This window comes from Phacochoerus africanus, chromosome 5, assembly GCF_016906955.1.
Source record: "Phacochoerus africanus isolate WHEZ1 chromosome 5, ROS_Pafr_v1, whole genome shotgun sequence".
Taxonomy (NCBI): Eukaryota; Metazoa; Chordata; class Mammalia; order Artiodactyla; family Suidae; genus Phacochoerus; species Phacochoerus africanus.
Genome location: NC_062548.1, coordinates 97,900,341 through 97,915,337, shown reverse-complemented (window position 1 = coordinate 97,915,337; position 14,997 = coordinate 97,900,341). Strand labels below are relative to the sequence as shown.

The following is a 14,997-nucleotide window of genomic DNA, read 5'->3' as shown; positions in this document are numbered from 1 at the left end:
TACATCCTCATGGGCACGTCAGGTCCTTAACCTCCTGAGCCACATTGGCAAACTCCTCTTTGCTCATTTTTAAACCTGAATGTCCACTTCAGTTGGATGATAAGAGAATATGGCTCACTTTTACCCTTTGATGGGAGAGTGGTGAAGCCACAGAATTAGTGGTCAGCATTTTCCTAAAACTCCCTTGTAGCTTCTCTCCCTTATAGCACTCTGCTCTTCCAGCCTGGCTGACCTTGGTCACCAGTGACTCACTGGCTACAGACTGGGGCAGAGTCACCACCTTCTCTTTGTCCCATTCATTGTAGGGAGGCTTTGGCACAGACTGAGCTGACTTCAGGTTGCTGAAATGCCCCTGACATGTTCATGTCAAGTGTATGCTTTACTTATTTTTTTAATTTTTATTTTTCTTGCTTTTTAGGGCCTCACCCACAGCAATACGGAGGTTCCCAGGCCAGGGGTCAAATCGGAGCTACAGCTGTTGGCCTACACCACAGCCACAGCAACGCTGGATCTCCAACTCACTGAGAGAGGCCAGGGATTAAACCTGCTTCCTCATGGATACTAGTTGGATTTGTTTCCACAGTGCCACAACGGGAACTCCCTCAAGTGTATACTTAAAGCTTTCCCATTTAAGTCTCTGGATCCATGTTTCCCATTGAAAACATAAACAGTAGCATTTAAAATGGTCCTGGACTTATTCTCTGCAAGGTGGAGTGGCATTCAGGCCCAGTTTTTGTGGGAGCATCTTGGCATTGCATCGCAAAAGACTTAGACATCTACGTGCCCTTTCCTCAACAACTTCACTCTCTAACTAAAAGCAGGAAGTGGCTGAATATGCAGCATTAGCATTAGGCTGTCCTTATAGAAGAATACTCTGCAGCTATTTAAAATGATGTACAGGGAAGTTCCCTCGTGGCTCAGTGGTTAATGAATCCGACTAGGAACCATGAGGTTGCGGGTTCGATCCCTGGCCTTGCTCAGTGGGTTAAGGATCTGGCATTGCTGTGGCTGTGGCATAGGCCGGCAGCTACAGCTCCGATTAGACCCCTAGCCTGGGAACCTCCATATGCCGTGGAACCGGACCAAGAAAATGGCAAAAAGACAAAAAAATAAAAATAAAAAAAATAAATAAAATGATGTACAGAGTACATGACAGTGTGGAAAAGATACAAAATATATTTCCAAAGGGAAAAAAATTCTAGTTTCTGCCGACAGCAGGCTAGGTTATTTGGATGATGAACCTTCCCACTGCACTCAACTACTAGACACAAGGGATACAACATTAAAAATAAACAAGAGTTTTTAAAAAGATATGAACTTGATGACAAGATAAGGAATATAAGACTCCCAAACCAAGAGAAAGCAAGAAACCAGAGAGGCAAATGGCCGAGTTTTGCTCATAGATGTTTGCTGGTCCAGCCAAAACTCTGCAAAAGGAGTTCCCATCATGGCGCAGTGGAAACGAATCCAACTAGGAAACATGAGGTTGTGGGTTTGATCCCTGGCCTTGCTCATTCGGTTAAGGATCCAGTGTTGCCGTGAGCTGTGCTGTAGGTTGCAGATGCGGCTCAGATCTCATCTTGCTGTGGCTATGGTGTAGGCCAGCAGCTATAGCTCCAATTGGACCCCTAGCCTGGGAACCTTCATATGCTGCAGGTGCAGCCCTAAAAAGCAAAAAACAAAAACAAAAACCCAAATAACTCAGCAGAAAACCAAAGGTGGGTTTGAGTGATCAGAGCCCTCGAAGGATCCAGAGGCTTTGACCTGAGCCATCAATGATGGTGATCTAATGGGAATCCTACCCACAGGAATTGGAGGCCCCAAAAGGAGACTTACTAAAAGCAACCCTCCCACCTCATCCCGATGCTGAGAGGACTGCAGAGAGAGTTGTCTTGGTGTTAAGCAGAATTGGAATAGAGGGAAGAAACCCACCCTTGTCAGAGTGTAACCGTGGGTTGGTCCCTTTCATGGATTCCAATTCAAATTCCCATCACTGGAGAGATCCAAGAACATATAAGCAGTGCATTTTAAGTGGGACCAGACTGGTCACTCCCCTTAATATCAGCAGAACAAAAAGCAAACCTTCCCTTAGGTGTCAGGGAATTCCTAAAACGATTTTTCAGGGGCAATGAGCAACACACAGTCAAAGATAACCACACATCCAAGAAAAAATGAGTAAGGCCCAGGCAGATATCAGATATGTGAGGAATCGTTCAGGCATGTGTGCATTCGGCAAATATTAACCATCGGACACTGTTCCTGAGGCAAAGATGTAACAGTGAAAAAACAGCTAAGTACTCATGTCTTTATGAAGCTTCACTCTCATGGGAGGAGACAGACAATAAACAAAAAGCACAAAGTGCAAGTAAATTATATAGTATACGGATGGCTCTACGTGCTAAGAAAACAAACAAAAAGAGCAGAGAAGGGAAGGTTGAGGGTGTCAGGTGGCCAATTTAAATGGGGCTGATTGAGAAGGTGACACACGGATAAAGACTGAAGAAGGAGAAGGGGTAAGCCAAGCAGATATCTGGGATAAGAGCATTCTGAGGAAGGAAGATGCGGTGCAAAGCCCTGAGGTGCAGGGAAGTAGCAAATTCAAGGAGCCATCAGGAGGAGGCCAGTGGGGAAGGAAGAGAGTGAGCGGAAGCGTAAGAGATGAGGTCACAATGAAGCCAGTCCCCTGTCAACCTGTCAACCCTGAGAGCAGCCACCCAGAGATCACACCCACTATCACAATGCCTGAACCTAGAGGTTCCCAATCAGGAGTGGGGTTTTTTTGTTTGTTTGTTTTTGGTTCTCTCCTTCCCCAGGAGACATGTGGGCAATGTCTGGAGACAGGGTTGGTTGTTACAACATCTAATTATCCAGAAATGCTGTTAAACATCCTACAAAGCACCAAACTGCACCCCCCCCTGCCCCTTCACACACGCCACAAAGATTATCCTGTCCGAAAAGTCAATAGTGCCAAGGGTGAGAAATCCTGGATCTGACAGAAAAGGGGAAAGTCATCAAGGCTGTTGGATAGACAAGCCTGGGGTTCAACATAGAAGTCTGGGTGGGAGATAGACATTTGGAAAGTGCACACAAAGAGCTGGTGTTGCAAGCCTTGAGATGATCAGCGGGCAATGAGCATAGATGGGGAAGCAATGTGGGTGCCTGGGGCACTCTCACAGGAAGGGGGCAAGGAGAAGGGGCAGAACCCCCCAAAAGACTGAAAAAAAGAATGAGGATTGAGGGGTTCTCTTGTGGTGCAGTGGGTTAAGGGTTGGGCTTTGTCACTGCAGTGGCTTGGGTCACTGCTGTGGCTCGGGTTTGATCTCTGGCCTGGGAACTTCCACCTGCAGCAGGCAAAGCAAAAAAAAAAAAAAAAAAGACGATTGAGGAGGAAGCGTCGAGGGGAGATGTGAGAGAAAACCACCCAAGAGAGCGAGAGAATAAAGACTAGGGAAGTCCACTCGGTGCCCAGGGGAGGTGAAGAATTTAAAATGAGACTAGTCATTCAGTTACACGGATGCAGGTGCAAAGTTCGCAGAGGGATTTGACCAGGGTTGTGGCTTTGCCAAACAAGGAAGATGAACCATGAGGGGACGGGGAATTGAGGGCGTGTGCAGGGAATAACTCTAATGATTACCTTTGGAACTTAAGCTTTGAAAAGAAATAAAACATTAGAAAGTTGAGAGGCAATGAAAAGTGGCAGTGTAAGCAGATAGGGTAGGAGGTCCCCAGAGAAAGAGATGCAGGCATGGCTTTCTTGACATAAGAGAAGAGGCATGGCCTAAGCTGTTTTGCGATCTCAGCCTGGCCACAACGCTTGTCCTTGAATAGGACTTAATTAATGGATTTAAGTGAAATGAGGGGATGTGGGAACAAAAGAAAATCAGTCAAGAAACAATAATTCAGCATAAAACACTCCTAGTTCCTCCTAGTCCTGGTGAGATATATATATATCATCATCTGCTATATGTCTTTGAGTTCTGCAGGCACTAAGGCCCTCATCCAAGTGGAGGATGAAACGGTGATGTTGACTCTCCTGACTTCAATCAACTAAAGCTTGGACTCTGTCAACCTTGGCCCCAGTTCTCTGATGAATTCTCCTCCGCTCAAGCCCCTTCATGATAACATATGGGCCCTTAGCTTAAAACTTCCCCAGTTTTGGGAGTTCCCGTCGTGGCGAAGTGGTTAACGAATCCGACTGGGAAGCATGAGGTTGCGGGTTCGATCCCTGGCCTTGCTCAGTGGGTTAAGGATCCCGCGTTGCTGGGAGCTGTGGTGTAGGTTGCAGACGCGGCTCGGATCCTGCGTTGCTGTGCCTCTGGCATAGGCTGGCAGCTACAGCTCCGATTGGACCCCTAGCCTGGGAACCTCCATATGCCGTGGGAGCGGCCCAAGAAATGGCAAAAAGACAAAAAACAAAAAACATCCCCAGTTTTGCTGTTGGGGAGACACTGCTTTGGGAAAGACACCCGTGTTCTCCTTACTTGCTGCAATTAGTAAGTCCTGCCCTTCTCCTGCTCTTTGGCTTGGTTCTATCTTTTGGTTCAACAACCACCAAGATGAAAAACTCAGCTTTTGGGATCAATGGATTTACAGACTGGGAAGAACGGAAAAACTGTTGAGGCTGGGAGACTAGAGGGAGTGAGGCAGAAGATTAGGGGAGAGTGATCAGAGTGGGATGCATGCAGCTGAGATTATGGAGGGTGAAATGATCGGTGTTGAAGAAAATCTAAGGCGTGAGTGGCTGATGGAGGAGAGAGTTCAAGAAATTGAGAAGCCAGATTTGGAAAATCATCATTGTCTATTGTGTACTGAAATTATGACAGGAGTAGTGGAAAGAGTGCCAAGGAGCAAAGGGAGCCAAAATCATCCAGACATGAGGTGCCAGAACCCAGGGATTAGTGGATGACGGCAACACAGGGGAAAAGTGGGTCATAAAACTACATAAGGAAGAGAGATGGTGCCATTTTTGTATGTGTGTTCTAAAATAAAAACATTACTTCTCTAATAAGAAAACACAGATTGTAAAAATTGTAGATCCATGATCAAATACTCTTTGGAAAAAGCCAGATACAGATGAGCGCGCGCACACACACACACTCGAAAGGATTCTTTGATACAGGTTCTCCAGTTGAGTTACATGCTTCAGAATCAAGGTATTAAAAATAGTAAGAGATGCAAAGTATTGCCTTTGGAATGGATTAGCAATGAGATCCACTGGGAACTATGTCTAGTCACTCATGATGCAGCATGATAATATGAGAAAATAGAACCTATACACATAGGTGTAACTGGGTCACCATGCTGTACAGCAGGAAAAAAAATTGTACTGGGGAAATAACAATTAAAACAAACAAAACAAAACAAAATAGAGCTTTCTTACAAATAAAGAACAGCACTAATGAGGTATAACATAATCTATGAAAATTAGGGCACTTGAGAATGTTGCTCTACCTCAATAAATAACAATGATGTATACTGTATTCACCTTAAATTCAAATTATTATTTTACTGAATTCTACTTAAAAAACTGAAGTTTGAATTTCATTGGTGCGTAAGCAGTGTTACATCTGAATAGCCCTCCTCTTAATGACTGTATTGTCATATATCTTTGAAACAGAAAATTAGGAAATCACTTAACTCTCCCAGTTTCCAGAGCTCAAGCCTTTGTGGGAGAGGGGGAGAAAGAGGAGAAAGGAACAGGAAAATTATGTTTTCAGAAGGTTTTATCCAGCCCTCTGGGTAGGCCAAATTCTTTTGGTCTTTTAAAGCTTTAAATTTTGCCTAATACCAACCATGTAGATTTTCTCCTTTCGACACTGGGCCCAGCGTTACCCTCAGAAACCTCTAAAAGCCAGCAGAGAAGCACCAGGAGGCAGGTGGATGGTGGTGGAAGCTGAGGCAGAATGCTATCGCCTTGGAGGTGGCCAGAATGATCTCGCACGTCGCCAGGTTACCTGATACTAAGCCGTAAACGTCTAGGCATAATTTAGTGTTTGTATTCATCCGCTGAGGCGAACAGGATAAGATTAACCCGATGAGCATTTATCATTCTGCCCGGTGTCAAAGCTATAATTTGCAAAGCCGTAGGAAGGGTTCACGCTTGGGATACATGAGCTCATCCGGCTGGAAAGATTTCTAGTCCATCCTAATAACCACAACCCCTTTCCATTTAGTTCAACCTCCGGTTGCAATGCATCTACTCCGGGTATCACCATATTATGCTGACACGGTTGTAAAGCATGGTACTATTTTTGGCTCCTTTGTAAATGGACGCTATTAAGGCCCAAAGTCCCAAATAACAAAGTCCAAATCCCAACACTGGCCCTTGGGCTCAGAAGCCCTCAGTTGAAAGTACTATCTCGCCTATTTATTTATTTATTATTTATTTATTTTGCCTTTTTTAGAGCTGCATCCACGTTATATGGAGGTTCCCAGGCTAGGGGTCAAATCGGAGCTACAGCTGCCGGCCTACACCACAGCTCATGCAACGCCAGATCCTTAACCCACTGAGAGAGGCCAGGGATCAAACCCGAATCCTCATGGATCCTAGTCGGGTTTGTTAACCGCTGCACCACGTCGGAACTCCTGTGTCGCCTATTTGTTAGCTATGCGCCTATGACCCTGTTGCTTCATCTCTATTCACCTCAGTTTTCTCATCTGTAAAAGGGGGATAGCATCTGTTTTGCCGGTTTCAGAATGCCTGGGAAGAACTACTAAGAAAATATATGTGGAAGCTCACAGTAAACTATTAAGAGCCACATGGGGGAGTTCCCGTAGTGGCTCAGTGGTTAACGAATCCGACTAGGAACCATGAGGTTGCAGGTTCGATCCCTGGCCTTGCTCAGTGAGTTAAGGATCCGGCATTGCCGTGAGCTGTGGTGTAGGTTGCAGACGCGGCTCGGATCCCGCGTTGCTGTGGCTCTGGTGTAGGCCGGCAGCTACAGCTCTGTTTCCACCCCTAGCCTGGGAACCTCCATATGCCACAGGAAGTGGCCCTAGAAAAGGCAAAAAGAGGGAAAAAAAAAAGAGCCACAAGGAGTGAGGGTGGGGGATAAATTGGGAGGATGGGATTAACACATACACACTACTATGTATAAAACAGACAACCAACAAGGATCTACTTATAGCACAGGGAGGTCTACTCAATGTTCTATAATAACCTATACGGGAAAAAGGAATGGATATATGTATGACTGACTCACTTTGCTGTACACGTGAAACTAATACATTATAAAACAACTATACTCCAATAAAAAAATTTGTTTTTGTTTTTTAGGGCTGCACCCATGGCATATGGAGGTTCCCAGGCTAGGGGTCCAATCGGAGCTGTAGCTGCCAGCCTACACCACAGCCACAGCATCGCCAGATCCTTAACCCACTGAGCAAGACAAGGGATCGAACCTATGTCCTCATGGATGCTCGTCAGATTCGTTAGCCACTGAGCCATGATGGGAACTCCTCCAATAAAAATTTTTTTTAAATAGAAAAAAAAAAAAAAAAGCCACAGGAATGTTATCTTGTATCCAAAGTCCAGGGAGCTCAGCTTTTGAATCCCACCTGACACTGAACTCTCCCCTGGCATTTCCTGCTACACTATTTATCCCAGCCCTTGATCTATTCTTGTATTGTTACTGAACTATTTCCCAGTCAGGAACATCTTCCCTCCACAGAGCCTAGCAGGGCAATAAGCCCAGCAGGCTCTACATTCTCAATATCACGCATGGTTTGGTGGAGCTGAGAGGACAATCTGACCCTCCTGGTACCACATTTCTATAAGAAATTCTTCCCAAAGCTTCCTTACTGTCCAAAGTTATATTCACGCTCTAATAAGGGGACTGCTCACCAAAAGGCAAGGCTTTCTCTTTAGAAGAAGAGGGCACACTAATAAACTGCTTAAAGATGCCAGGAGTATGGCCCCATTACACACAAGACCCCAGGGGCTCCTCACGTCAGGGGAACCCTGCCGAGAGACCCCAGCGAAGGAAAGAAAATTTCCCCATGTACTTACTTTAGTTAAGGAGTTCTCATAGGGAAAAATCTTGCTGGGCATATTTGCAAATGAGGCAGCCTTTTGTTTGATGCCTGAAGGAAATAAGGCATCCTCCAGGTTTTCAATTTCTCCTGGGGAAGATACACTTTGAGGAGAGAGAATTCTTTCCTCAGGGCCTCTTGAGAGCTTTCCCACACCAAGTCAACAGCTAGTAGTGCTTTACCTGATCTCTGTAAACCAGCGTGCTGGGGCTTGATCGCGGTTTGTCTTTAAATGAGTAAGTGGCTATTTGCTTCTTTAACAAGTCCAAGAAGTCAGGAGGCATGTACTGGGGAAGGTCATTTGGTACCGGATCGTTTCTTTGCACGAGAGGTGGTTTTCCCCGTCCTTCGTTTTTAAAACCGTAGGTTGCTATCACTGGATTTAATAGAGATTCTTCAATAAAGGTTTTCAAGTGGTAAGTGCCAGGATTAGGAGTGTTCTGGGGAGGAGTGACATCATTTTTCAGGTCAGTGTGTACACTGGTAACATCTTCTAAAGCATCATTCTTGGAAAGGCCTCCTCTAAGTGGCATTTCTTTTTGTTTTAAAGTTTAATTTTTTTTTTTTTTGCCTTTCCTAGGGCAGCTTCCCACGGCATATGGAGGCGGTTCCCAGGCTAGGGGTCGAATTGGAGCTGTAGCAGCTAGCCTACACCAGAGCCACAGCAATGCGGGATCTGAGCCGCATCTGCGACCTACACCACAGCTCAAGGCAACACCAGATCCTTGACCCACTGAGCAAGGCCACGGATCAAACCCGCAATCTCATGGTTCCTAGTCGGATTCTTTAACTACCACGCCACGATAGGAACTCCTAAAGTTTAATAAAATTCTTATCAAATGTAGTAAATGCTCCCAACAGAACAATATTTTAAGGCAAGCATGATGATTTCCTCCTTTTCGAGACAACTGCTAAGTTATAACAAATGGGTTATGGCCATAAAGTTTTAAATTTAAAAAATTTTCAAAATGTAGTTTCAGAGATACTTAAACTTGAGATTCAGTTTGACTATAAATGTCAGGTCTTTCACAGAACCCCTCAGGCTAAGTTTCATGACTAAATAGAAGTTATCCTACTTCTGCTGAGTCGATACCACATGTTTCTTTCTAGCCCCAAAGAAAGGATAGTATCATGAGACCGAGGATGAACTGGTAGAACACAGGGTCTCATCAGTCCTGTAAGAGGTTTGGTACTTTCAAATCACAAAGTACCAAATCATGGCTGAATGGCCAGACCTGACAGTTCAGTTACCATTGTTTTTGGGGCCATCTTTCCGCTGAGCTCTCAGCTCAGGTCCACCATTGAAACTGATTCAATTCCAAGACGGCTTTGGTCCCTGGGGCCCCTCTGCTGCAGAAAGGTATGAATAGAAAATATTTCTGCCACATAGAAACGATATATCTCGAGAGGGGGATCTTTGGGTCACCTTTGTTTCATATCTTACCACCTTAATAAAAGTTATCACAGGCTCTTATTTTTTTTTTTTTTTTGCTTTTTTCCTTTTTAGGGCCCCACTTGGGCCATGTGGAGGTTCCCAGACTAGGGGTTGAATCAGAGCTGCAGCCACTAGCCTATACCACAGCCACAGCAACTTGGGGTGTGAGCCAAGTCTGAGACCTACACCATAGCTCATGGCAACACCAGATCCCCAACCCACTGAGTGAGGCCAGGGATCAAACCCGCATCCTTATGGATCCTAGCTGGACTTGTTAACCGCTGGGCATGAAGGGAACTTCACAGGCTCTTACTTTTTATCTAAGATAAAAACTGAATGCATGCTTTTTCCAGAATGCATGCTTTTTCTTCCTTGTGTAATCTCACCAAGATCATAAGCTAGATTGACTTTATCAAGATATCCTGTAAAATACCTAGATCCCTAGAGTTTTTTTTTCCTAGAGTTGTTTTACTTCCAAGATTTTATTGCACTCCAAATTTAATTTCTCAGTCACATGTAGATACCAAAACTATAAGTATGAAATGAGGCTCACATAGATTTGAATAACCATTGTTTTCTGACAATTAAGTAACAGTAAGGCTGATTAAAACACTAATAGGAATAAGAATAACTTGAAAAGAAAAGGCTGAAAATATACGTACTGTTAATGCTATTCTCCACCATCCTTCTCTTTCCAAAGATGATGTCTTCTGGGTTGGTTTCTATTAATAAACATAAAATATGCTATTCAATTGAGAAGTGATCCCTGGAAGTTAAATGTCACTTATAAAACATTTCTTTTTTTTTAAACTTTTTTGCCTTTTAGGGTTGCACCCACGGCAAATGGAGGTTCCCAGGCTAGGGGTCCAATCAGAGCTGTGGCTGCTGGCCTATGCCACAGCCACAGCAACTCAGGATCCGAGCCGCATCTGCAACCTACACCACAGCTCACAGCAACACTGGATCTATGACCCACTGAGCAAGAGATCAAGCTCGTAACCTCATGGTTCCTAGTCAGATTCATTTCCACTGTGCCATGATGGGAACTCCTATAAAACATTTCTTGAAGAAACTAATACCTGCACCAAACTGGTCAGCCTGAATTAAGATAAAAGCTACATAATGATAAATTTTGCCTGTAATAGTCCCAGAAATTGGTATTTTATGATCTTAAGTGCTTTTTAAATATCTAAATTTCCTTTGGGTAATAGAATAATAAACATCCCTATCTTAGATGTCCTAAGGATAAATAGAGGTGATAAAATTCGGTACTCTTAGGGAGAAAAGAGTTGTGTAAATCCAAAATTGTATTAGTACAGTTGTTATTAAGACTTACAGGGAGTTCCCGTTGTGGCACAGTAAAAATGAATGTAACCAGTATCCATGAGGATGTGGGTTCGATCCCTGGCCTCGCTCAGTGAGTCGGGGATCTAGTATTGCTGTGAGCTGTGCTATAGGTCGCAGACACAGCTCGGACCTTGTGTTGCTGTGGCTGTGGTGTAGGCAGGCAGCTACTGCTCTGATTGGACCCCTAGACTGGGAACCTCCATATGCCATGGGTGCAGCCCTAAAAAGCAAAAAAAAAAAACAAAAAACTTACAGCTCAGGGGGCTCAAGGTAAAAATGTATAGTAATAAAATTAATGTATGTGATTATAGGGATGCAAATTCCTAGAGATACAGCAAATATTGAAAACTGCCATTTCCTGGATTTACTTTTGCTATCAAATATGTATCCTATAAGCCAGCTGTGACCTGAAGAGGCAGAATGACAGAGGAACCAGACAGACTTGAGCTTGAACTCCAGGTCGGCCACTGGCTAGGAGCACTAGGCAAGTTAACTCTCAGGAACCTCAGCTTTCTCATAGGAGTACAAAAAAGGCACCAGGGCTGGCATGAAAATAAGGCATCATAAAGACTTGTACCCACAAGCAGGGCTCAGTAAATGGAAGCTTTTATTTTTAACATCTCATCTGCTATGAAGCAGATTATTTTGATGTTCTTCTGTTTCCAAGGATGCCCATCTTCCACAGTAAGTATTCTACACCCATTTATCATCCCGCATTTGTTTCAGCCTCACTGTTGGCAGCACAGGTTATTTTTTCTTTTTGTCTTATTTCCATTAGGTAAAATCATTGAAATATTGAGTTCTAGTTGCATTTGGAATGCTCTTGTTATTACTGTAAAATATAGGTTATCTCAAGCCACAAGGCATTACAAGTAACAAAATCTAATCAGTAAACTGATGTAATTCATTCTTCCAGTCTAGCAACTCATATCCATTTTACTTATAGGTACCTCTGTATTTCAGTTTTACCTTGAAATATATGTATTTCCCTTTAAAAAAAAAAAAGTTCTTTCGTATGCACTAAGTCTGAATTTCATCCTATCATTCCCTTTGTGAGATGTATGTTGAATCTTTTCTGTTGCACATTTATAGTCACAGAAATCAAACTTTTTCAGGCAGGTCAAGACAAATCTCCACCTCTATCTAAGACCAGGAAATGAGGTGGGAAGGGAGAAGTAAACATGATACTCACAAAGGAAGGTAATTGGCAGCTGCTGTTTTGTTTTGCCGGACAGGTGATCTAAACTTCACCTATCTCTCACTTCAAATCCACTTTGGGGACGAATCACTTTACACAAAATAGGCTGAATATCTCGGGCCCAAATTTATTTACAAACTAAACAAAGATAGTTTCAACTATTTCATAAATACTAAAACGGGAAGTCGGGCAAAAACGTGTCCAATAGGCTAGGGAAGGAAAAACGCATTCTCTCGGCAGACAGAGGGGACAATCAAAGAATTCTAATAACACTATTAGTTGTCCGGCGTAATTAATGGTAGTTAAGAAGGGGGAGAGGAGTTCCCGTCGTGGCGCAGTGGTTAACGAATCCGACTAGGAACCATGAGGCTGCGGGTTCGGTCCCTGCCCTTGCTCAGTGGGTTAACGATCCGGCGTTGCCGTGAGCTGTGGTGTAGGTTGCAGACGCGGCTCGGATCCCACGTTGCTGTGGCTCTGGCGTAGGCCGGTGGCTACAGCTCCGATTCAACCCCTAGCCTGGGAACCTCCATATGCCGCGGGAGCGGCCCAAGAAATAGCAACAACAACACAACAACAACAACAACAACAAAGACAAAAAAAAAAAGAAAAAGAAAAAAAAGAAGGGGGAGAAACAACACGGAAACCAAAGAGCGACTGGGAAGGATAAGAGAGAGCCAAAGAGGAAAGCCAACCAAGTGGCGCTCAAATATTGATTAGGAAAAAAGGATGCAGTATAGCCACAAGGGCCGGGAGAGAACGGTAGGGAGAACCGAGGGGTGCAAGGGCCTGGGATTAGAGGGAGGTGCGATTTTTGGCAGAGGAGCCCGGTTGAGGGGAACGGTGTTCGGTGTGGTGGGGTCTGTGGAGGAGGAAGGCAGTACCGAGGCTAAGGAACCACAATGGCCACGCCTCAGGTCTTCCCTTACGGCAGCGGAGGTCATGGTGGTGGTTGGCTGCTCCATGGCGGCCTCCTAGCTCCCTGGGCCGAGGCTGGCGTCCGGTTGCCTGGAGGCGCCTGGGTTGTCCTGCTCCCGAGCATGCGCAGGAGACCCTGGCTCCACTGGTGGGGGAGGGGAAGCAGGCACATGGGTGGAGTGCGAGGAAAGGGTTCGAGGCCGTCATACACAAGCCTCGTAAGAAAATTCAGAGGGCTCTGGAGTCGCCAGAGAGCCCTCGGTAAGTATCTGCTCCAAGGGAGCCTTGCAAAGGCGGCTTGTAAGGGCTAAAGCGTCCCATGATCTCCAAAAGCCTTTTCCCTAATAACCCCTAGGCAAGGAGTCAGCATGCTTGCTAAGACAAAAATCAGTCTTAGCAACCACTTTCTAAGATTGTTTCTAAACTCCTCCAGATGGAAATTCTAGGTGTCACTTTGAGAAGTGAGCCCTAGACACAAGAAGCTGTGAAACCACAGACCACTGTTTATTGTCTTTATGGACCCTTTTCATTTTTGATCTCTTAGCTGTAGCTTCTCAGCCTATTAACAACCCTGTGAAGTAGGTATTAATCCCATGTTACTTAATGAGGAAACAGGCTTCCTTGGACGATCTAGCACAGAGAAATGGCAGAGCCAGAGTTCAAACCCAGGTCCCACTGCCCACTTCACCCTGGAGTTTCCGCTTCCTTTCACACTTTCAAGAAAAATGTGGATTCAATTCTTCCTCACCCCCTTTCCTAAAACCATCTTAATCTTTCAGTTAAAATTGCACTTAGTAAATAAACCAGTGATCGATCCAGTTGCCAAATCCAGTGGGGATTTTTCAAGCTCTTAGCAAACCTGACCTCCATTTGTCATTGCTGCATTGATTGTTCCTTTCTGGAATCCCTCTTCTCCCTTAACTACCAGGATTTGAAAGCTGGCTGCATTTGCTGTGATTTATTGTGCTTCTGTCTTAAAGAGGTGATAATAAATTGGCACCCACATGGGATGATTATGATTAACTTGAGTGAAATATTTGGAACCATGTCTGGCACAGTGCATTCAATAAATTATCATTGCCTTCAGAACAAAACCAAAATTTCCCTCATTAGAACTCGATGGTCTGCTGTATTTGCAGATCCCACACACGCCACCTTCACATTTTTTTGTATCCCCCAATTTTAAACATATCTAAAGCACAGGTTTTTGTCCTAATTCTGAGCCCTTTGAACACAAGAATTAAAACATTTGTTTCCTTTCAGAAATAAAACCAGAGGATGGACTATAGCAGTGCTTTTCAAAAATTAATACGCATGCAAAATATCTGGAGAAGTTAAAACATATTCTGATTGAGATTCTAGGACAGAGCCTAACATTTGACATCTTTTTTTTTTTGTCTCTTTAGGGCCACACCTGCGCATATGGAAGTTTCCAGGCTGGGGGTTGAATTGGGGCAACAGCTGCCTATCACACAGCCACAGCCACGCGGGATCTGAGCCATTCTGACCTACACCACAGCTCTGAGCAATGCTGGATCCTTAATTCAGTAAGTGAGAGGCCAGGGGTCAAAACTGAATCCTCATAGATCCTAGATAGGTTCTTAACCCGTTAAGCCACAAAGGTAACTACTTAACATTCACATTTCTAACAAGCTCTCAGATGATTCTGTGGGTGAGTTTTTGAGTAACAAGAGACAGTATTCCACTAAATTTCTCTTAAAATACGGGGATTCTAAATTCATTTAATGTAGCCTTTAAAAAAAGGGAAAAAAAAATGGGGCGGGGAGCCGGGCACCAGGTTTGAAATCAAGAACTGAAATAGTTAAGAGCAAGAAGTAAAAAAACAGAACTTTCACAAGTGATTAAGCCAGTCCATCACTATGCTTAATTTCATTTTCTCATTTTGGCTGAGCCTGTAAAACTGGCTCAGCAGACTAGGGACTGGTACCCTAGAGACTAAGTGAATATGATGAAAGGTACAGTGAAGTCCAGAAACCCGTACAAGGTATGAAATATAAGGGAACACCTAGATGAGAAGACAGTTTTGTGTCTCAAAAATAGAAACAGCATG

General features: G+C 44.2%; 1 protein-coding gene across 1 annotated transcript in view; it reads right to left on the bottom strand.

Moving 5' to 3' along the window:
• The window catches only part of STPG4 (sperm-tail PG-rich repeat containing 4), a 47,434-nt gene extending 34,461 nt beyond the window's left edge, over window positions 1-12,973 (bottom strand). Inside the window, 3 exon segments of the mRNA XM_047782807.1 lie at window positions 8,214-8,471; window positions 10,129-10,188; window positions 12,938-12,973. Coding sequence (XP_047638763.1) covers window positions 8,214-8,471; window positions 10,129-10,188; window positions 12,938-12,973 — 354 coding nt within the window.
• Window positions 12,974-14,997: the final 2,024 nt, after the last annotated feature.